The sequence below is a fragment of the Notolepis coatsorum genome, assembly GCF_963971535.1.
Source record: "Notolepis coatsorum genome assembly, chromosome: 18".
In the NCBI taxonomy this organism is placed as follows: Eukaryota; Metazoa; Chordata; class Actinopteri; order Aulopiformes; family Paralepididae; genus Notolepis; species Notolepis coatsorum.
Genome location: NC_140182.1, coordinates 76,791,968 through 76,816,165, shown reverse-complemented (window position 1 = coordinate 76,816,165; position 24,198 = coordinate 76,791,968). Strand labels below are relative to the sequence as shown.

General features: G+C 43.3%; 1 protein-coding gene across 2 annotated transcripts in view; it reads right to left on the bottom strand.

Annotated features, from left to right (window-relative positions):
• The window catches only part of LOC311244966 (serine/threonine-protein kinase WNK1-like), an 82,137-nt gene that overhangs the window by 20,156 nt on the left and 37,783 nt on the right, over positions 1-24,198 (bottom strand). Inside the window, exons 3-15 of one of the 2 annotated variants that reach the window (XM_084334680.1) lie at positions 16,049-16,221; positions 15,496-15,716; positions 13,555-13,712; positions 11,640-11,728; positions 10,017-10,236; positions 9,833-9,934; positions 8,838-9,468; positions 8,552-8,703; positions 7,487-7,564; positions 7,284-7,316; positions 4,596-4,721; positions 2,453-2,520; positions 44-206 (exon numbers count right to left, since the gene is read on the bottom strand). In XM_084334680.1, coding sequence (XP_084190806.1) covers positions 44-206; positions 2,453-2,520; positions 4,596-4,721; positions 7,284-7,316; positions 7,487-7,564; positions 8,552-8,703; positions 8,838-9,468; positions 9,833-9,934; positions 10,017-10,236; positions 11,640-11,728; positions 13,555-13,712; positions 15,496-15,716; positions 16,049-16,221 — 2,214 coding nt within the window. The remainder of the gene's footprint in view (positions 1-43; positions 207-2,452; positions 2,521-4,595; positions 4,722-7,283; positions 7,317-7,486; positions 7,565-8,551; positions 8,704-8,837; positions 9,469-9,832; positions 9,935-10,016; positions 10,237-11,639; positions 11,729-13,554; positions 13,713-15,495; positions 15,717-16,048; positions 16,222-24,198) is intronic. The other variant, XM_084334681.1, reaches the window with a different exon arrangement.

Below are 24,198 nucleotides of genomic sequence, written 5' to 3'. Positions count from 1 at the left end.
CCTGATCATGGAAAAAGGAGTGTACAAAGACGAGACCACTCACGGCGAGCACGTTGAGCTTGGCCTTGGCCGTCTTCTCGTTACGGGAGCGGCTGCGTACGGAGCGCCGCTGGTGCCTCTTCAGTGAGCGGCCCTCGTGGCGGCCGCCCGACGTGGAGTTCCCCTCGTTGCCGTCGCTCAGACCCGAGGTGGCGTCAGACAGGCAACTGTGAGAGTGTGAGAGAGTGAGAAGCGATTCTCCGTGAGCTACCTCGTTAAAAGATCTGCGATAGTTGATGGTACCGGAGGATCTTCACTCAGTTTATAGTTAAAGTTCAAATTAAGGGCATTTTAAAGAATGAGATGGGAGAATGTCGCTGCTTCACTGCATAATGTGCTATTATATTTTATGTTTTTAACCTGACCTTCTCTCCCCAGCAACCTCCTGCAGGGCCTCACCTTCCATCCTCTTTCTACCTTTTTACCCTACCCTCCAATCTCCCCCAATCCCATTCAATCTGATTTGCTGCAGCTCAAATGTATCCCCTTGCCCCACTTTGCCTTTTATGTCTTTGTCTGTGTTTTGTGTATTTTTGTATGTTTGTTTTTTGTTTTTGCTGCCATTTTGGCCAGGTCTTGCTCGAAAAAGAGATCTTTGATCTCAAGTGACTACCTGGTAAAATAAAGGTTTATAAAAAAAAAAAAAAAAATCAGTGTATGTCACTCTGCCCTCAGATTAATCACTAATGATCGATACAACACTCATCACTGTGTCCTTTATGAGAACGTTAGTTTGTCCTCGCTGATGGAGAGGTGCAACAAACACTGGTATTTGTTCATTTTGATTCTTATTGGTAAGGTACCTCCTTATACTACATCATTATTGGTAAGCTACCTCCTTATACTACATCATTATTGGTAAGCTACCTCCTTATACTACATCATTATTGGTAAGCTACCTCCTTATACTACATCATTATTGGTAAGCTACCTCGTTATACTACATCATTATTGGTAAGCTACCTCCTTATACTACATCATTATTGTTAAGCTACCTCCTTATACTACAATCATTATTGGTAAGCTACCTCCTTATACTACATTATTGGTAAGCTACCTCCTTATACTACATCATTATTGGTAAGCTACCTCCTTATACTACATCATTATTGGTAAGCTACCTCCTTATACTACATCATTATTGGTAAGCTACCTCCTTATACTACATCATTATTGGTAAGCTACCTTCTTATACTACATCATTATTGGTAAGCTACCTCCTTATACTACATCATTATTGGTAAGCTACCTCCTTATACTACATCATTATTGGTAAGATACCTCCTTATACTACATCATTATTGGTAAGCTACCTCCTTATACATCATCATTATTGGTAAGAGGAGTCTCATGGCGAGCACAGAAAGACTCAGAAGAAGCTTCTATCCCCAGGCCATCAGGCTGCTCAACGAACAATAAACACTATGCAACAACCATCAAATGCACACAGCACACACATCCACACGCACACACTCACTTTAAACAAACAACACACTGCAGCACCCACTCTCCACACTTTAGAACACCTAAACACACTTTATATTTATTGGTAAAGGATTTGCACTACAACCCGTACACCTTACTGTAAATTGTACCTAAATTGTACCTCATCCCATTTCTGCTTTGCACTATATAGTATTGTATATTAGTACATTGCATAGTATATTGTATGGTAACTCAGTTACTTCTATTCTGCATCGAACATTGTACATATGTCTATACTGAACACTGTGACTTCTATTTTTACTTCTATTTTTACATGCTATACTATTTTATTTCATACTTATCTTGTCTAGCACAGTCTCTGGAGCGTAACAGTAAGAAGCATTTTGTATAAAAGTAGTCTGTACTTCTGTATGACAACTATTAAAGAAACTTGAAATTTGAAGATACCTCCTTATACTACATCATTATTGGTAAGCTACCTCCTTATACTATAATCATTATTGGTAAGCTACCTCTTTATACTACAATCATTATTGGTAAGCTACCTCCTTATACTACATCATTATCGGTAAGATACCTCCTTATACTACATCATGATTATTGGAATGGAACTTTGGAACCCATTCTAGAGACTAGCTGGTCCTTAAGGTCCCCTGAGTTTGCTCAGAACAGGATACATGTACATTTCGTTAGGATGCCCCTTAGCTCATGGAATTAACTCCAACAGTCCTTAAAGCTTGAGATTCTCCCCTCTGTTGCAGAGTTTAAAACCTTGATCTCCAACCTTTGTCAATAAAGTTGTATGTGTTTTAATTGATTGTTATCCTTACTAGTCTTATTGTTGTGATTTTATATGCCGTGTGATTTGATATGCTTTTTTTTTTGGCTGTAGATGAGGGAAACCTCAGTTGCCTTTCGAGTTTAAATAAAGTTTTGAAATTAAATTAAGTTTCTTCTTCTTTCTAACCTTTCCACAGGTGTGGGAACCGAAGCTGAGAGTTCTGCCGGTACTGCCTGGGGCATGGTCCCAGGGGCCTGGAAATACAGACAATACACATGTAAACAAACGCAACAAACCAGCGCAACACAATGGTCAGGTGCTGTAAAAGCAACACCCGGGACTGGAATGAACGGGCGTTTTTTAAGGGGATTGAACACGACACACTGAAAGGAACATGCAAATGTAGCGGGGGACTGGAGACCCTCCGAACCCCCCCCCCCCCCCCACACACCTATGGCGCTTCTCCACTACCTTGCCATGCCAGAATCCACTTTGTTTGGCTCTCTCTACCGCAAAACCACCTGTGCCGGGCCGCAGTGCTGCCCTGCAGAAGCTAACTGCAGTAACTATGCAAACGGTAAGACTGAGTAAAATGGCTTTAAAGTTCTTTTTGACTATCCAGTGATTTTGTAGTGACTGCAATTACTTCTTCCCCCTTTCCTCTAAAAACAGAGCAAGATTGAACTCTGAAACTTTGTCACAAGATAAAACGGATATTGAGAAGCAAAGTTTCAGTTATAACAGGGTTCCCACAGACATTGCAAAATGAAATTCAAGGACTTTCTAGTACTTTCCCAAGCACTATTTTTTTTATTTTAAAAGGACATTTAAAAGGATACAATTCACTTTTAAATGTCTAATCCAATATTTATGGCTTAAAAGTTTAAAACCAATTTCCGACAATTGGTTACACTTTAGATTAAAAAAAAAAAATCTTGATTCAGAACCATTTTATCATGGATGAACAATGCGAATGGTTGATTTGAATTTCAAGGACTTTTTAAGCACCTTGTTAAAGAATTGGCTGTTTTCAAGGAATTCCAGGCCTTGACTTTTTTTCATAACAATTCAAGCACTTCAAGAACCTTGTGTGAACCCTGTTATAACTACATTTTAAAAAGGATTGTAGTTGCTGCAGTTAGCTTCTGCAGGGCAGAGTACCCGTGGCCATTATAGCTACTGCTCTCGCTCTGTACTCGGTACCAACGATACTATCCTATGTAGCTGCTATGTGATACTGCAGATCGCCGATTGGTCAATGGAAATCTGTCACATGCAGGCATCGACCGACATTTTAAAATACAACAGTAGTAAACCTTCTCCTTTGCCACCTAAACCATTCACTAAAATATTTTCCGGACAACATGCAGAGAAATAGTAAATGCAATTATCTTAATAGACTGCTTGAATAGATAAGATAGATCACTAGATGTATCAACTTATAATACGAGTTTCACATGAGCATTTCCTGGATGACAGTGGAGTGGCCAGCTGGGCAATAGCGAACATTAAATACTTAACCTGCAAACACAAGACTGTTCTGACATAGCACAATATTGATGTAAATGAGATTCGCTGCCTGAAGCTTGTTTACCTGGTACTAGGATTAGAGTACCTGGTACTAGGGTTAGGAGGCAGTTATTTGTGCCTGAAGCCGGTTTGCCTGGTAATAGGTTGGGTACCTGGTAGGTTTATAAAATACAATAATGAGGTCATTTCCATGTCATGGACTGGTGCCAGAGGAGCTGATTGAGTCTCCGAGTCACAAGCGTCCGCTACTCTTCCTCTCCTCCCCCGCCTCACAGGTTTGTTGTGTAATGGAGACGCCTAGGCACGGGTAGGAAACAGACGCTTGTTGTCACCGTGCCGGTGAATGGAGAAGCGCCAGTACTGTTTTCGGTTACCCTGGTGTGTACCTGCGAAACAGGGAGGCACGTGGCCTGATAGAGGAAGTATAGGTGCTCTGCGTTCATTGGTGGGGAGGCGACGGGAGGACTCGGCTCATTGGCCCAAGACTGATGGGCGTGCAGGGAGAAGTGGCGTGCAGGGAAGAAGCGGCATGCAGAGGACAGAGACAGAAGAATGGATGAAGCGGCCGCACAATGGAGGAGTCGGTCAAGAGCAAAGAGGAAAACAGCTTGAGAAGTAACTTGAGAAGAATGAATGGACATTCTAAAGTGAATGCTGTAGTGCCGTCTAATGAAAGCGATAGCATGATGCATGACGGGAACTAAATACTACTATGTGTTTTTGTTATGGGCTAGTTCCACACTTCCATGTGGACACCGGCAATATAAGGAGTGGGTGGGTGTGTGTGTGCACTTGTCACCTGTAGTTGCAGAGCTCCAGGTTGCGACTGGGGTTGAACGGAGCTCGGAGGAGCGACACTGCCCTCTGGATACTGCTGCTGTTGGGGAAGGAGGGGCTGGGAGGATGGGGGCTGCTGAGGGGGCACCTGATGAAGACAAGAGGAGAGAGCAGAGACCAAGGAAGAGAGGGGAGAGCAGAGAGGGAGGAAGAGAGTGGAGAGGGAAAGAGAGGGGCGCAGAGAGGGGAGAAGAGACCAAGGAAGAGAGGGGAGAGCAGAGACCGAGGTAGAGAGAGGGGAAAGCAGAGAGGGAGGAAGAGAGAGGAGAGCAGAGAGGGAGGAAGAGAGAGTGGAGCAGAGAGGGAGGAAGAGAGAGTGGAGAGGGAAAGAGAGGGGAGCAGAGACCAAGGAAGAGAGGGGAGAGCAGAGACCAAGGAAGAGAGGGGAGAGCAGAGAGGGAGGAAGGGAGAGCAGAGAGGGAGGAAGAGAGAGTGGAGAGGGAAAGAGAGGGGAGCAGAGACAAAGGAAGAGAAGGGAGAGCAGAGACCGAGGAAGAGAGAGGGGAAAGCAGAGACAGAGGAAGAGAGAGGGGAAAGCAGAGAGGGAAAGGAAGAGGGGAGAGCAGAGGGAAAGGAAGAGGGGGGAGAGCAGAGGGAAAGGAAGAGGGGGGAGAGCAGAGAGGGAAAGGAAGAGAGAGGGGAGAGCAGAGAGGGAAAGGAAGAGGAGGGAGAGCAGAGAGGGAAAGGAAGAGAGAGGGGAGAGCGGAGAGGGAAAGGAAGAGAGGGGAGAGCAGAGAGGGAAAGGAAGAGAGGGGAGAGCAGAGAGGGAAAGGAAGAGAGGGTTGAGCAGAGAGGGAAAGGAAGAGAGAGGGGAGAGCAGAGAGGGAGGAAGAGAGGGGAGAGCAGAGAGGGAGGAAGAGAGAGGGGAGAGCAGAGAGGGAGGAAGAGAGAGGGGAGAGCAGAGAGGGAGGAAGAGAGGGGAGAGCAGAGAGGGAGGAAGAGAGAGGGGAGAGCAGAGAGGGAAAGGAAGAGAGAGGGGAGAGCAGATAGGGAAAGGAAGAGAGGGGAGAGCAGAGAGGGGGGAAGAGAGAGGGGAGAGCAGAGGGAAGAAGAGAGAGGGGAGAGCAGAGAGAGAGGAAGAGATAGGGGAGAGCAGAGAGGGAGGAAGAGAGAGAAGGGAGAGCAGAGAGGGAGGAAGAGAGAGGGGAGAGCAGAGAGGGAGGAAGAGAGAGAAGGGAGAGCAGAGAGGGAGGAAGAGAGGGGAGAGCAGAGAGGGAAAGGAAGAGAGAGGGGAGAACAGAGAGGGAAAGGAAGAGAGGGGGGACAGCAGAGATGGAAAGGAAGAGAAATAGACGGGTAAGTGGGAGAAACGAGATCTACTTTAACACATTAATTGCCAATGACTCGTTAACTCGTTATAGCCCGCCAATCGTTGGACGCCAACAACGAGTATACTCGTTATTATGATCGTTATTTCTTTTATTCGCTATTTCCATTCATAATTCATTCTGCTGTGCTGTAGGACTGTGTGGCACTCTGTCTGAGACCGCAACGGTCCGATACCGCCGCCTAACGTCTTGCGGCCGCTATTGCACTCCATTTGAAACGATGTGGCCAAGCTGCAGCGTGCAGGCGGGTCTAAACACTCCAGCAAGACAAGTGCTTATAGGGATGGCATCGACAGGTGTCCCCGCCCCCCCGTTCATTTTCTTTGGTGGATAACGTTGGACACACGACCGCGACCAGTATTTGGAATGGCGATCAGATTATTGGATTATTCTTTTTGCAGTACATCATAGACAAGGTAAGGACTATATATTATCAATCTTGTGTTGATCCGATAATTTTTTCCCCGCGATCGCAGCATGTGTCTGTGGTGTGTGTGTGGGCCGTGTCCCGTTGGCTGCGATCAAAGCTCCCCCCGCCCCCCCTTTCGTGCATGTATGATGAAACATAATACAGATAATCTAGCGTTGATTTCAGATTGATTCAATAATCAGGCGAGAAATGGCACGATTTATAATGAAATGCAGTAAAGCGCTGTTTGACGGAGTTTCCTAGGATCACTCTAAAACTATACTCATTCACCACGGTATAAAACGGAAATGTATGGATGAAAAAATAATCTGTTTTGTAATCTGTTGCACTAACTGACAATCGACGTTGTTATTAGATCCATAGCTATAATATTTAATATAGTTTTAGCACTACAAACACCGGCATCTACCCCCATTGCATTACAGCGCTGGCACAAACGGCCATACGCCCACAGCGGCATCTGGCGCTCAATGTGTTAACAGACGTCCCTGACGTAACAGATACTATATTTCCCTCCCAGTCCATTTCCCCCCCGAGAGGAATAAATGTCTCAGGTCCAAAGCTTCAGGTACTTACCTGCTGGATCACATAGTTGCACTATAACTCAACCCCAAGCTTGGCAATGCATTGCAGCACTGAACACTTTTTTTTTGTGTCTGTCCGCTACGCTCACACGCACTTCTCAAGAAACCGTAGCGTTCAGACGGCCACTGACGTCCAGACACTACCAAGTTTCAACCACCAGACCGACCACATCTGGACTATTAAGGTTTACTGGACAAGGCTGAAACCTGACAGGATGTTATTGTGTCTCTGGTCTCTAGTGCAAGACCGAAGAGGAGCTGTGGGTGTAGAGGGAAGAAGAGGCATGAGGGGAGGGCTTTTTATCTACCTGAGGGGGAAGCGATGGAAGGTAGTAACCGTTCTATAAGAAACAAAACACAACAACACAGTAAGATGAGGGGAGTTGGAGAGAGAGTGGAAGAAATAAAGAAATAATTAACAAAGGGAGGAAGGAAAGGACCGGAGGATCCATCGAACTGGATGGGAACTCCAAAGCAGAGCATGTAGGACTGTAAACAGTGTGAAATGTACCTGCTGAAGGGCCACAGTAGCAGGTTGGGAGCTGGGAACCACAGTAGATGGCTGGGAAACTGGGATGTGTGGCTGGGCCTGAAAAGTGAGGACATTTTGCTCAGGTTGAGATTCCTTTCCACCCTGTTCCGACCTTAGGAATGTAATTCACACGGCAGCCAATTTGCTCTTATGTCATGCTCAGGTTGGGATTTCTTCTGCATTTTCGACAACGAATAAAAGGTTGCTCAACTTTTTTATTCATGTTACACACCTCCAGAATTCTGTTGTGGACATTGTCATGTATTGTCACTCAGTTTGACTGGATCAAATGCCAACTTATCATGGATATACTGTACTGTGTACCACTTTCAGGTCTGCAGGTTCAATTTAAGACCTTTTAATACTTAAAGCAATATTGAATACCAATTTCACAACCATACTAGCAACAAACAAAAAAACACATAGGGACACTGAACTGGTAGCTGCACTTGTGCACTAATTAAAAAATCGTGCACGTTCTATACAAGCTCTCGCCAGAAACACCAAGCTCCCAGTAGCCCCCCAAAAAACAACGAGTTGAATACAAAAACATTTAGTATATTTAATATAATTTCATCTACCGACAGCCTGGCTGCCCCCCAGAAAATGTAATCCCTGTGCAAATTAAATTTAAGACTTTTTAATACCTTTTAAGGCCTGAGAATTATTAATTAAATACTTTTTAATACCCCGCACGTACCCCGACTTTGGACTGTAGCTAACATTCCTACACACAGGGGGAGAGAGGACAGATTGGCGGTTGGGAGCTCGTCGTCTTTTGTTACCTCGGGGATGAGCGAAACCTTCGCTAAAGCGTAAATGATAAAAACATCGATCGGCACCTTCATATCTGCCAAGGGGCGGCCGTCGAGTGTAAATCAACCTTTAGAGGATGAGTGAAAAGAGAAAAGTGAAAAAAAAAGAAAAAAAAGACTCCTCTGGTTTTGTTCCGGAGCAGGTACAGACATGCGCAGAGAGAGACAGGACCACTTGCATTTCTTATTAAACACATGGTTTTTATAGCCTCATTGTAACATGACTCACCGCTTGAATCTGCTGCTGCTGTAACTGATCACTCTGAGTCGGAGGATAGGGGGCCTGGGGCGGCTGGAGCTGCTGATTGGCCACGGGGTTGTATGACATCACAGGCTGAGACTCGGGGAGGACAGACCCGCGTCTGTCCGCGATGTGATTGGCTGCGAGAGGGGAGAGGCCGAGAGGGAAAGAGAAGGTTGATCTGATGAGTGCGTCGTCCTCGATAACCGAAGCAGTATCAAACACAATACAGGTTCTCTCGTAAAAACGCATGACTATTGTTATGATTACACACCTCCCCCGGGGTGGTGCGGCTGCTGCTGGTACTCGTCCACATCGGGCTCCTCCGGCTGGACGGGAGCCACGCTCTGACCTGGGACCGGGACCTGCCCTGCGAATTGGGGGACATAGGGGACCACCTGTGCCGGGCCAGTCATCTGGACTGCTTGAGGGGGGATGTAGGGGGTCTGGAGGCTCTGCTGGGGCGCAGGCTGAGGGGCGGCCTGCTGGATGGGCTGCTGGCCGGGCTGAGGTGGGAGGTACGGCGCGGCCTGCTGGATGGGCTGCTGGCCGGGCTGAGGCGGGAGGTACGGGGCGGCCTGCTGGATGGGCTGCTGGCCGGGCTGAGGCGGGAGGTACGGCGCGGCCTGCTGGATGGGCTGCTGGCCGGGCTGAGGCGGGATGTACGGGGCGGCCTGCTGGATGGGCTGCTGGCCGGGCTGAGGTGGGATGTACGGGGCGGCCTGCTGGATGGGCTGCTGGCCGGGCTGAGGTGGGATGTACGGGGCGGCCTGCTGGACCGCCTGGGGGACGGGTTGAAGGACGGGTTGAGGGACCTCTACGCCCGGTGGTTGCCCTGGTTGCTGTGGTAGCAACTGTTGTTGCTGTTCCCCCTCCAGCCTCCTCTTCTCCTGCTCTTCTCTGACCTTCAATTCAATGCAAACATATTAGTCCCCTCAGGAAAACATTAGCAGACAACAGCTGAGCCCTGCAGCCCAATTACACACGTGTTCTTCCTGATATAGGACTACAAACAACCCGTCCAAACCACTATTCACCATAAACACGTACAAATAATACTGCCTACTTGCTCAGATGCGTATATTCAGAGTTAATTATATTGTTTACACTGCCTATTTAAATTTTTCTACTGTACTATAATTGTATTGCCTGTATGTGTCCATTACCCTTCCCATACCTGTACATCCCCTCCCCCATGCTGCTATGATGCCTGCATTTCCCAAAGGGGATCAATAAAGGAATATCTTATCTTAATGAGCTGTTACACACCTGCAGCCTCTGTGCTCTCTTGCGGGTGATGAGGGCCACTCTGTCCTTTATGGCCTTGGCCATGGTCTTGTGGTCCCCTTCGCACACGTAGCCAGACTCCACCTGAGAGAGAGTTTAGACCCATTAGAGACTCGAACACGCACGCTCAATCTTCTCCGTCCCTCCGTATCACAAGCGAACCCACCATCTCCTGCGCCACATCTTCCGGCACGTCCTTGCCGAGGTCGAAGGAGAACTCGATGGCCTCGTTGTCTTTGTACTTCCCCTTCAGCTTCTTGGCGTCCTCTATCCTCAGCCACAGCTTGATGGCCTCCATCTCACCGTCCTCCTCCTCCGCCAGCTCCACACGCACCCCCGTCTCCTCCTGGAAGAAGGCGTGGGTCAGGAGGTCCTTGATGGAGTACCTGGAGGGGGAACGAGAGGCGTGGTGAGCGTATGGGGGGGGGGGGGGGGGGGGGGGTGACAGGGTGTCTGCGGGTTTCAACAAGTTCAATTTAAGACTTTTTATTATTAATAATAACTGTATTTATATAGCACCAGTCATACAGATTGCAGCTCAAAGTGCTTTACACAAAAAACTAAACAAAAGGATAAAAGTTATACAAAATGGTAAAACAATTAGATAAGATAGTAAAAGTAAAACAGTAAGACAATAGCATAAGACAATACAAAATTACAAATAAAATAATAAAGACTGAAAAGTTAAAATAATAGCAGCTAAATTAGACCGTAAACAATAAGAGACAATTTTATAACAGTAAAATAAGACATTAAAAAATAACGAATAAAATGCTAAAAACGACATAAAATAACGACTAAAATGATACCACTTTAGAGCAAAATGTAATACCAATTTCACGACCATACGAGCAAAAAAGAAAACAGCAACACTGAACTGGCGGCTGCACTTGCGTGCCAATTTAAATGACCAGGCTTTCCATTGAGAATTATGAATTTTATACTTTTTAAGACTTATTTAATACCCTGCAGATACCCTCAATTAACAGAGTTCAAGGGGACCGATGGTTAGAGGTGGGAATCTTACGATTCGATTCCGATGCTTGGTGTCATGAATTAATTTCAAATGGATTAATTACGATCATCCGGGCAATTCAATGAAGTAGATCCTAAATTGCTCCCAACCTTCGCGTTACAAGGCTTATGCTCATTGTTGCAATATTTGCAATGCATGGTGCACTTTACATCATTCTGCTACTACACTGAACTGAATGTGCAACACTGTTACTCTGTCACTTATATTTATACTTTCTTTTTTAAGACTTTATTTTAGCATTAAACTTTTTCTTATTGTTAATTCCAGTTTAAGTTTATATTTTGTGATTCTGTGTAAAGGGGGGACTAGGCAAAGTAAGATTTTCATTGTACAGTGTAACTGTCTGTTTAACTGTGCATATGACAAATAAATAGCTTTAATATTGAATCTTATATATTATATTGTGAGTGTCTGCTTGGATAATTTTGGCAATCTGTAGGGTTGAGCGAGCCAACAATAAAATTTTATCTTACCTCATTTTACATTTTATTTGATCTTACTACTACTACTTATTGTTACCATTCTTGTATTAATTGTTGTTTCTTAAATTGTGCACTGTTGAGTCTGAGCTCGAAACACAAAAATGTCATGACCTGCAATGCCCCTGTATTGTCGTGTATAATGACAAATAAAAAAACTTGAACTTTAAGAAAAAGTTGAAACCAAGACTGAAAAAAAGTAAGTGATTTTTAATCTTAGAAGATATCATCTAGAATGATGCCTACTGGGAAAACAACTTCACAAGATGCAGACCTCTCGTCCTTGTTCTGCCGAATGCATCCCTCGATGATCTCCTTCACCTCAGGAATGGCCACCTTGTCGAAGCTGCCCGGTTTCACTCCCTACAGGAAACACAGAACACTGAATGAGGACGGCTCTCCTCCCAACTCTCATTAACCTGGGTGCTAGCTAGTCCCTAGAGCCCACTGTCTTCGACACCGTACCAGACGCTACCGGAACAGAGCCTAGCCTCGTCCGTCCTGCCTCACTGAGCACAAAGAGTAACAGTATAAATCCCTGTATATCTTCCTGTACATTTCACTGCAAATATTTTACTGTATATTTTTGGACTGCATATTTTAGAATGTATATCTCTGACTGTGTACTCTTATTTTAGATTTCTGACTAACTGAATGTTCATTGTGAGCGATCTGTGGTGCTGAATTTCCCTCGGGATCAATAAAGTACTTCTATTCTATTCTAACCCCGATGAAGTGGGCTAGAGTTACAGCTGAATAAGCAGAGGTAACTGTTCGCCTTTTTGGGGGACAACTTCCATTCCTAATCCTACATGCGTGGAGAGAAAACGTCTACTTGGGAAAAGCCAGATGGACGCCGCACTCTTCCCTAATGTATTTTACAAACACTGCGTGTTATTTGCGTCTGGATTGTTCTCTTAGAAATCCCATCTCCTCCATCGCTAATCCGCTTCTGAGATAATTCAGAATTGAAACACAAGTGTTTCCACAAGCTAGCGTGGCCTTTTAACACTTTCACTACCACACGACAAAGGGTTAACCCTTCTCACTGCCACACTGCAGAAGGTTAACCCTTTCACTAGGGTTGTGTGGTAGTGAAAGGGTTAACCTTCTGTAGTGTGGTAGTGAAAAGGGTTAAAAAAGACTGCAGGATGATGAGAGGAAACGGTGGATCGGTGAGGAGAGGGTGTAGGATAACAGAGGGGGGGGGGGGGGCTGATGACGAGGAGTGCTGGATTGAGCCACTGACAGCAGGAGACTGCCTGGCGCTACGGAGGCTGAGAGCTATAATGACTCAAAGTCTAGAGGGGGGAAAAAACTACAGCGCATCAGTTCTGTTCCAACAGTTAAACCAGGGCACACAGAACCGGGTGAATCTAGGCAAAAAAAACGCCAGAGCACTTAATCTCTTCCAAGTGAGAAACAAAAACGTGGTTACTCTTCTCTATATGCCGTACCAGGTGCTAATCTAGTAGATGGGGGGGGTTAATGTTTAGCAGTGGGTGAAAGAACACTCTGTGACGTGCTTTGTATATCTTCAGGAGTGGGTGATGATAAGCTGGGAACAGCAGCGCTGGCTCCTGAGTGAGAGAGAGACACCCTATAATACCTCTATCAGACTTATTACAAATCACCATCAGCAGAAATGAGGATATGAATCATCATGAGTCTGCGATTACGCGCTTCAGGAGCGAGCAGGAGGTCTGAGTCGACTGTATGAATAAGCGATTGCTCACGAGCGTGCGTGTGTAGTCTGTGCCCGCGCCTCTGTTATCACGACGAGCCCGAGTAATCAGCCTGGCAGGAAATAACAGGACAGTGCTGAGCTGACCCCCCGCCCTAATCAATCATCCAGACCTTGCGTCTACATGCTTAACACACATCAACTGTAAGTCAAAAAGAACAGAGTGAGAATAACAAAATGGGGGGTGGGGAGAGGGGGAAAGAGGGGATTGCTGGGGTTAAATTGCAACAGGCTTTTCTCTTGGAAAAGGCATTGTGATCTGAGAGAGAGCAGTGGAGAAGGATGGTCTTGACATCACACACACACTTGGATTAAGAGGTGTAGGGAGGAAAAGAGAAAGAGGCTGATGTTTTTTTTAAGAGTTCTGTAAAGTGAGGGAGGGCGGGGTAGTAGAGGGTGAGGTAGGGGTGAGGTGTGACATGGAGGGTTGAAGGTTGAGACTTACGCTGGTAACTCTGCGGTAGATCTGTGCAGCGTTCTGGCACTCTGAGTACGGGTACTCTGAGGTGGCCATCTCCAGCATGCACATTCCAAAGGCATACACATCCACTGACTCGTCGTACTTCTCCTCATACATCTCAGGCGCCATGAACTCAGGGGTACCTTAAATCAAAACAACTATTCAGAACTCTGGTTCTCCCCCCTGACTGAGCAGTGTGCGCGGCCTCTCTCACACAACCCAATCCCCCCTTCTCGACTCCTCTGACCCCCGGTGAGCCCCGGGGGGGGGGGGGGGAGGGGGTCGAGGAAGAGGAGGACGAGGAGGCGGAGTGGCCGGTTCCCAACGCCGTCTCTCCCGGGAGAGTAGGGAACCTGCGAGAGGAGAGGAGAAAGAAGATAGAGAGAGAAAGAGGAGAGGGGGAGTAAAGTAAAAAAAAAAGAGGAGGGGGAGGCTGGGCTCAGTTAGACTGTAGTGAAAGAGGCACATGTTTGTCTGTGTAAGACCTTCGTATTTGGGCTGTAAATAAAAAGGTGTATATGTGTTTCGGCTCGATGTACAGAACACACTGGTCAAAAAGGGAGGGTATATAGAACCTTCCAGCATTCCCTTTACAAAAATGGACTGGAAACAAAATCAGGTCGGAACTTTCATTCATTCGTATGGTCGCCAATGATACAAAGGCTAGCTATGGAAGTAACTTTTGTCAAGACCGTACCTTTAAAACCAAGTGGAAAACCCCCTTTTTTTCATTTCACTTACCTTTGGACATGCGACTTACCTCTCCTCCTCAAACCTGCCGAGGGAAAACTGTTATGGTCAGGACTGAGAGAAGCAGATCCCATAGCTAGCTACTGTGCCGAGCAGTGTGTGTCTGTACACCGGCTTCCTGTCCAATGGGTTTGGCGACTCAGCGCTCAATCTCGGGTCTTACACAGAAAAACTCGTTTTCTTTTGTTTGTTTCTTTTGCTTATTTGAATTGTATTGTTTTGGAAATGGAGGTGTGTCACAGCACACTTGCAGACTTACCAGGGCCCATAACAGTGCATACTTACTCACTGAACAGGCAGTACCCTATTCATTCCATACAGCAGAATGGGGCACAGCTGAGGCTAGAGCCTACAGTTTAAAAACATACCCGAGAATGTGAAAGAAAAAAAGGAAACGAGAAAAATAAAAGAGAAAGGAGAGAGAGAGAGAGAGAGAGAGAGAGAGAGAGAAAGAGAGAGAGAGGGAGAAGAAGAGCTCCCCAGACAGAAGACATAGCAAAAAACAAAACAAAAAAAAGGTTCTCTGTTGTCCTGAAATATTTTATGAGACAGTAAAGAGACAAACACTAGCAAAAAAACCTGTTGAGGCAAACCCGTAGAAGAGAGATGTTAAAACATTATTGGCATTATTGGCAAACAGACCACATCTTTCCAAACCACAGAACAAAGACCAGTCTGAGACAGAACAAAAGGGCACACCTTTAGCACCGACCAAGTTAGTCTGCAGGTGTAAGGCATGACATTTATATATGATAATTATATTTTTTTAACAGTAGAAGGAACTTTGAGGCGCTACTTACTTTCAGTAGGTGCCTGAAAACAAAACCCTTTCCCTTTGTGGAGAAACAGAGCACAAAATAGATTGTCACAGGGACCAAACCTGGCAGACCTTTGCTGTGTGACTGCGGAGAGAGAGAGTACTGTGTGGTTTGCCACAAAATCTGGCCTCCGTTTTGAGCTGTGGTTTGAGAGAGCTGAAACACTGTGGTCTGTTTTTAAACCACGCTGTCAGAAAAACAAAAGCAAAAGAGCAAAAAGCAAAAAAAGGAAAAAACCGTCCCTAAAATCCCAACATTGCTCAATACGAACACACAGGGTCCTGAACTGTAGAAAAGATACTCTCAGATTGCAACTTTCTTTACTAAAAGGGAGATAGCAGTGGCACCTGGGTCGTACCTATGACACTCTTGGCAAAGGAGGATCTCTTGAGCGTGGCCAGGCCCAGGTCTCCGATCTTGACTGACCCCGTGGGGCCCGTGATGAAGATGTTGTCGCACTTGAGGTCCCTGTGGATGATGGGCGGAGCCCGGGTGTGGAGGAAGTGGAGCCCCTTCAGGATCTGCCGACACCAGCTCCGCAGCACCTTGATCTTCATCACTTTGAACCGCTTCAGATATCTGCGAGGACGGGGACACATCAGCACCGTGAATATCTAATCAATGTTGAATTTGTATGTATTTATTATGTTGCTTCCTCATATTTTCATATTCAGAGTTAATTATTTTCTCATATTTTTATATTCAGAGTTAATTATATTGTTTACACAGTTTACTTTTCCAATTTCTTTATATTCAGATAACATTTTATTGCCTATATTTATGTCTTTCTAGTTTCTACTATTACCCTGCCCATACCTGTACCTCCCCTCCCCCATGCTGCTATTTGCAATTGTATATGTTCTGTATATGTGTATATAAGGTATGCGTGTCCCAGGACATTCGAGACTCACGTCTTGAGCGTGCCAGAAGTCATGAGTTCCGTAACCAGCACAATGCACTTCCTGCCCTTCGAGGGACCCTCCCAGGAGTCATAGAAACGGACGATGTTGGGATGCTGCAGCCCCTTCAACATCCCCGCCTCCTCCTTGAAGCGCTGGCGCTCCGCCTTGGACAGCTTGCGATCCTGCAGGGAGGGACGGGAGAATGACGAGTTGATGTTACAACCAAAGTAGAGGAGGAGATCACAGCAGAACAGCCTAATTCTTTTTTTTGCCTTTATTTAACCAGGCAGGTCAGTTAACACTTTCTGCGCCAAACCCGAGAAAAGTCGGGTTTCGCCGCCATGCGCTGAGCACCATACCCGAGAATTCTCGGGTTTTGATCCTTTTCCTTTGATACCCGTTCTATAAACTCAGCCGGAGCTCCCTAGGTCTCCCTGGCTCATCTGCCTAGGTTGGAATTGCAATGACGATCGAATCTCACCAGGTGGCAGTATCGCCTACCTTTTGAAATGGGAACTGGGGATATCACTTGTCTTGTGATCCACTCCGGCTGTTTCCGCCTAGGAGTGGATCACAACATAGCAATCGGTGGAAAATTTGGTGCCTCAGAGCTATTATTTCCCGTATGGTAGCCATGCCCAATATATAGGACTGTCTTAAATACTGCAAAGCTTCGTTCGATGGGCACGGGATTTGAAGGAAAATAAAATATATTCCAAAAAAATTATCCCCCCTCCCACCTGCAAAATCTTGCGCCTTCAATGGAACGAACGAAGGTTGCAACATAATTATGTAATGTAATGTTGTTGGCTGTGTAACGGAGAGCAGCCGCCCAGGCAGCGCAGCTCTCGACTCATTATTCATTTAATTAATTAATCCAATCCACTTTATTTATAGAGCACATTTAAAAACAACAAAGTTCACCAAAGTGATGTACAAGTCCCACAACATAAGATAACAAAAAAATAATATATATATATATTTATTTTTTTATCTCGAAGCTTCGAAGCTTCGATTGCCATAAAAAGATTTGAAGGTCAGCCCTACCAATATACACAAGTAATTGCGATCGCCATGGGATCGACTGGGATTTATTCATTTTAGAGTACTTTCTGACTGAGGTAAGGTCTAACCTGCTGGTATTTTTTTTTATGTAAAACATGCTTCTGTACCCCCCCCCCCCCCCCTCAAATGGTATATACCTTTGATTTGGAAGTAGGGATGTCCGATATTATCGGCCTACCAATACTATCAGCCGATATTGGCATTAAAATGTGATATCGGAAAATATCGGTATCGGTTTTAAATTTTTTATTTCTATAACCTTTATTTACCCAGGTAAGCAAGTAAGAACAAATTCTGATTTTATTTATTGTAAAAAGTATGCATAATGTTATGTTAATTCCACAACAAGACATATGTAATGTTAATTACCTGAAATTATTCCATTTTTTTGGGGGGGGGGGGGGGGGGGGGGGGGACCCTGCATATATCGGCATCGGTTGATATCGGTATCGGAAATTAAGAGTTGGACAATATCGGTATAGGTAAAAAAGCCAATATCGAGCATCCCTAATTAAAATCGCTATATAAATGCTCCATTTACCATTTAAAAGAACACACTATACAAAATATACACTATACAAAACTAAAATGTACAAAATGCAAAAAAACTTGGACAATATCGGTATCGGTAAAAAAGCCAATATCGAGCATCCCTATTTGGAAGTATTTGGGGTTTCGGGCGAGCAGCCAGAACGATTTGGGCATAATGCATATAACGCGTCATATCTTGCGATCTATGAAAAAAGACTGGATTATTTAGGAAAGGGGCGATGTTTAGCGTGTAAGAGCGCACAAACTACAGTATGTAGAAATGAACTGGTTAGTCACTCTGGACTATAAACAATGCCTGTCAAATTAGCCATACTATGGTCTCCATAGCTATAATACAGAACACATGATGGGTCTGCAAACATCGCTAAAATGGTCAATAACGCTGGCACCATTGAGTAAAGATGGGAAAATAGCGTGGTGCTCAATGAGTTAAGAGAACACATTCTTATTTACAATGACGGCCTGGCGAGAGGACAAAAGGTCTCCTCGAAGGGTAACAGGGAATGGGGACAAAAAAATTATACATTTAATAAATAGAAAAGAGACAGATGGTACATACATCAGAGGTAAGGGAAATAATTAAAACACACATCAAACAACCAAATAAAATTACAAAGGGGCATACATGAAGCAGAACAGTCAAATTACAGTTAAAAGGCTGAGTGACAGTTGCAGGTGTGTGTAAACAACTCGATAGTTGTTTGTGAAAAGTAGTGAAGGGGATATATTTGTCCATTTTCCAAAGTATTTTGCATCTCGTTCCAACTGCTGGGAGCAGCAAATTGGAAGGAGGAAGTGTTAACATGGGGAACATCTAGCAAGATATGGTGAGTAAATAACAAATAACAACTGCATTGTAGTTACTGGCAGTTCCTCTAAGGACGAGGTCAGAAACCCTGGACACTAAGGCTGTCCCCGAAGCCTGTTTTTGGGATTCGAACTTCGTCAGGGTTTTTCGAATGGACGTTCGAACCTTCGTTTTTAATTAAAAAAAACGTTTTTTATATATATAACTAAATCCTCAATTTGAATAAAGTGATTAATCTGATTACCGGTAAATTAGTTTTTTTTTATCAACTTTCTATGAATATAACTCAGTTTTTAATACTATAATATTAGTGTAGCCTAATCTTTATCTGCAACTGTGAAGAAAAACCACATTGGTTTAAACAGAATGAATAGACGGATGAAAAAAAATATATATATGTATATAAGAAAATTTATATATATTTTTTAATAAAAAATAAAAGATTCAAATGTTGATTTAGAATTCGAATGCCAACGTAATGAACGAAGGTCTGAACGTTCAAACGTTTGGGCTCAGCCCTACTTCATGTCTCTCACTGTATGAAGGGTTTGAATATTAATCCTGTTAGCACTTTGGCAAGAAGACGAGCTCTGAAAAATGTCCGTCCGTTAAGCATTTTAATGCGTCCATTGATAACACCACATTGATAACACCAGACAGGACGCTATTTTTTTTTTTATCTACAGACACCATAAAAAACGAAACAAGGTTTGAGTGGAAGAATAGTAGGCTACTGCGGGGGTTTGAAATGTAATTTTTTTTTTTTAAGTTCGCCTCAACATAAGAGAATGTGGACGAGGTCTTATCCATAACATATCCCTAACTAGGGATGGGTACCGTTCACATTTGAACCGATACGGTACCGGTACCTGTGAATCGATACCGGTACCCAACGGTACCTTTTTTTCGGTACTTAGTCTCTAAAAATGTTATCTACCTACCTCAGTTGTAAAAAAAATCCAAACTTCATATTTAATAAATAAATAATGTATTATTATTTACATCTTACTGATGTAAAGCTAGGGGTGGGAATCACCAGTTTCATCATGATACGATATGATATCGATTCTTTGGACAACGATACGATATTTGCCGATATCACAAAGTCTCTCACGATACAATACGATACGATTAGATTCAGGTGCCTGCGATCGATATGAGATGATATCATATGCCCATTTAACACAATCGGTAACATTTAGATCAACAAAAAAAAGGTAATGAAAATATCATTTGACATTTGTATTTTTGAGCTCTTCCAGACATTTAAAGGAAAATCAATCTATTGTTTTTAATACAAATAGACCTCCTGTTCACTGTAAAGTGCCACGTTTTTATATATTGAGCTTTAAACTTTAAGCTACATTTTTTGGAACTCAAAACTCACAACCTCCCTCTCCCAAACCGTTCCTACAACAATTTGTTGATGTTGCATGATCATGTATAGGCCTACATTTATTATGTATTATATTGTTTATGTTTAAATAACATTTAAACATCAAACTCCTCTGACCTCATCTTGTCTTTCCAAAGACGCGCGCACACACACACACACACAGAAAGGGAGAATGCTATGCTGTAACATCTACACACACGGAGCTACTGCTGTTGTTCTTGGGCAGATATGAGACTCGCCACAGGATTTTCAAAATAAGAGTATCGATATGAATCGATCTTATTACATCGCATCGATCCGATTCGATTGTTGATAATTACATCGATGTATCGATCTGGATCGATGTATCGTCCCACCCCTATGTAAAGCACTTTGAACTGCAATCCCCTGTATGAAAGGTGCTATACAAATAAAGTTATTATATATATATATATACGTGCTGCGTTAACGCTATACTAGTATCGCGCGATAATATAATTAACGCATTAATATAAAAAAAAAAATAAAAAAAAAAACATGTTTTTTTTTACATTTTCTTTTTTTTACCTTTATTTACCCAGGGTAGGTTCGCTGAGCACAGATGCTCTTTTTCAGGAACGCCCTGCTTCACATTCACACAGTTCCATTCACACCCACAGTTGACACCATTGGCCACTGAGCAACTCCACTGGAGCAGTTGATTCAAGCCATGTCACATAGTTCAAGTTTGAAATGATTCTTTCTGTTTTGCTCCCGAGAGTGCTAGATACTGTACTGTACTGGTAATATTATTTATTTGTGTTAACTTCTGAATAAAACAACTTATTAAACACAAGTACATCTTATTGAACATTATTTTGATATTTCATTACCAATTATCATAGCAAAACAGCTTTTTCAAACAGTCTGTAATGCATTTTGGAAACGGGAGATGGGCTCATGGTGTAATGGGCCACCTGGCCTGAGAAACATGAGGAAAGAAAAAGTAAGGACTTACTTCTGGTCATTATTTGGGTAGAACACATATTTTGAATGCCTTCTGCAGTTTTTTTTTTTTTATTATTAAATCCAGGATTGCAGATAGATTAATCTAGATTAAAAAAATTAATCTATGCCCACCTCTAATATATACACAGTCAGTCACACACATCAAATTATTCTTTTCATATGTATTATCTGCGACTGCGAGACAGCGCCAACATGGAACGAGTCGAAATTCTCCGCTATCTCAACTGCAAGCAGGAGCAGTGTCTCTGTCACTCTGCATGTCGACTGCTCCACTGTCTGTGTGTCTGTCAACTGAACTCTGCTTTGGTCCAATCACATTCCCCCACCCACAGTCTGCGAATCAGAGGCAGAGTAGGGCGGGTCTTCACTACACGTTTGGTTGTCTCTCACCTGGGGCAGTGCAGATATAATGAATCTTTTCAGAAGGCTCCGGGGCAGTGTAACGCATAATTATGTTTATTATATATCTATGGTGTAGCGTATGTTAGCGGGTCTCTTACACTTAGTAAGTAAGTCTCTCACACACACACACACAAAGTGGCAATGCTTGGTTTGCACAAGCTGAACCGCTTAACGTGTGGTTTCGTTTTGCGGTAAACTAAATAAATAAATAACCGAAAATGGGCACCGTTAGATCTCACGTGAATCGATATTCGGTAGTACAGACGTGTTTCGGTAGGTGCCTTTAAAAGTACCGAATTCGGTACCCATCCCTATCCTACTCTTACTAGTTACATTGGTGACCATGACCAGTACAACCTACTACCATAGTGTCTTTATACCTGTATCACTGTATTGATAAAACTCTGTACATACATCTTATTAGCACTATTGCTCAGTAGTACTAATCTATATATTTTATACCCAGTTTAATCACCTGTACATTGTATAATACTATTGTACTTTACTGTTACATTTTCACTCTGGTTAGAGGCCAAACTTCTTTTCGTTGTACTGTACTTGTGCTATAAGTTCACCTCAACATATAAGAGAATGTGGACGATGTCTTCAGTGCTCACACGTGAATATGATATATGCATACTGCATCATGCACACACATTCTGGGGCGTAGGGCCCCTGTTCTTCCTGCCGCAGGACTGTGAACTGAGAGGAATGTGTGCAGCTTCTGGCCTCTACTTTCCCCCCCGACTGAAAAGAACAAGAGCCGCCGCATGACGAGACAGAGAAAAGGCCGGCGCTGGAGACGTGTGAAGCATCCATCAGACTCCAGACGTCCTCGCTGACCTCCCGACACGCGGACCTGTACCCACCCACCCACCCGGCAACAGTCACCTTCACGACACGGCCAAATAGACCAACACAAACTACCGGTGGCGTGGGGGGGTTTAACCGAGACAGAGTTTTTTCCGGTACTTAATTCTCTCTGTAATAACAAAAAATATATATATTTTTTGGTTTTTGGTAGATATTTTATTGTTTTTTTTCGTCAGTCCGGCAGAGAGAGATAGGATGTATGGGAGATAGATGGTGGAAGACATTCGGCAAAGGGAGTCGAACCCGGGACGGCCGTGTTGCACCGCAGTGCTGTACATTGGTACGCCACCCTAAAAAAACATTTCTGTTGTTAAAAAAACTCAAAACTTCTCAATTTCAACATTTTGTTATTTATTGTTGTAACACGCCACACAAAATAAATCGCATGATCATATATTGTGTTTTTAAATGCTTAAATATCAAGATTATCTGGCCATCCTCAGTAAATATTATCAAACCGAGCCTGGTCCCGACCCTAGATGCCAGAGCTTTTACACTGTCCAGTGTTTTCCAAACTGACCGAGACCTAGAGTCTAAAATAGAGCTCTGTACGCACGCTAACGGTTAACAGAGGTCTGGCCCACTATGAATCATAGGAGTCCGTTCGACGCTGAGGGTTGTCTGTCTGCAGGGAGTCCAGACTCAATAGTTTGACCGGTGAATAAATGACCAATGGCGCCTGTTAAGATTTAACCATACTGTACAACTCTGTTGCCTATACTCACATTTATACCTACCTACTGCTTTCACCGTCTACAACTGCCCTACACTGTAATCATAACTACGTAACCTACCTCATATTATAGTCTACCCATATAACTTCGTATGATAGCATGTACTAGTATATAGTGCTGTATATACATTTATTTACTGCATATATATATATATATATATATATATATATATATATATATATATATATATATATATATATATATTCATATCCGACTGAATATAACTGCATATAACTGTACAATAATGCTGTATATAGTATACACATTTATTCTTACCGTATATATACATCTATATATCCACATCCGTCTGTCTGTACATATAATTTGATTTATATACCTGCATATAATCCTTTTTTACATATCTGTAGATACTATATCTGTACATATCCCTTACGGTACTCCCTACTACTTACGCTGCTGACCAGTACAACCTACTACCATAGTGTCTTTATACCTGTATCACTGTACATAGTAATACTACAACTCTGTACATACATCTGATTAGCAGCACTATTACTCAGTAGTACTAATTTATATGTTGTATATGCAGTTTAATCACATGTACATTGTATAATACTATTGCACTTTAAATTACTGTTACATTTGCGCTCTGGTTGGATGCCAAACTTATTTTCGTTGTACTGTAATTACTTGTGCTGTATAATGACAATACATTTGGATCTAATCTAATTTAGGTATTAACACTGAGTGCCACGGGTCCGGTGCCCCGGAACCCTGTTGCGTGCCAACACCCACTTCAATGATAGAGCTCTCATATTTGCGAACGCATAAACTATATCTTAAATTATGGCTATGTGTCTAATATGGCAGTCTCTTATCAATGACTTGTTTGCAGTCAACATTGTCGAAACGGAATTTTTTCTTTTTTCTTTTTTTTTTTAAATCGGTTCATTTCCGTTTTATACCATTTTGAAAAACGCTCGTTTTATGAAAGTTCCAGAAGAAAATAAAGAGTCTGTGATAAACGCCCTTTACTGGAATACACAAAACACGTTGTCATTTTTCGGCCTATTTATGAATCGTTTTCAAATAAACGCTAGATTATCGATAGTATATGTGTACTTATGCACGCTATAGAAGCGGGCTGAAAAATCCATTATCTTATTTCCTGATCGCACACACACACAGACACACACATACACATATGGCACACGCTGATATATAGGTGAAAATAGCTCTGATTATCCCAAGACTGGTAAAATAGATTCCTTACCTCAGATCAGATGTTCTCCAAAAAGATTATTCCAATTCCTGATCGCCATTCCAAATATCGATTGCGTTTATTGATCCAATGCTGGGTACTGGAAAACACACATTTTCC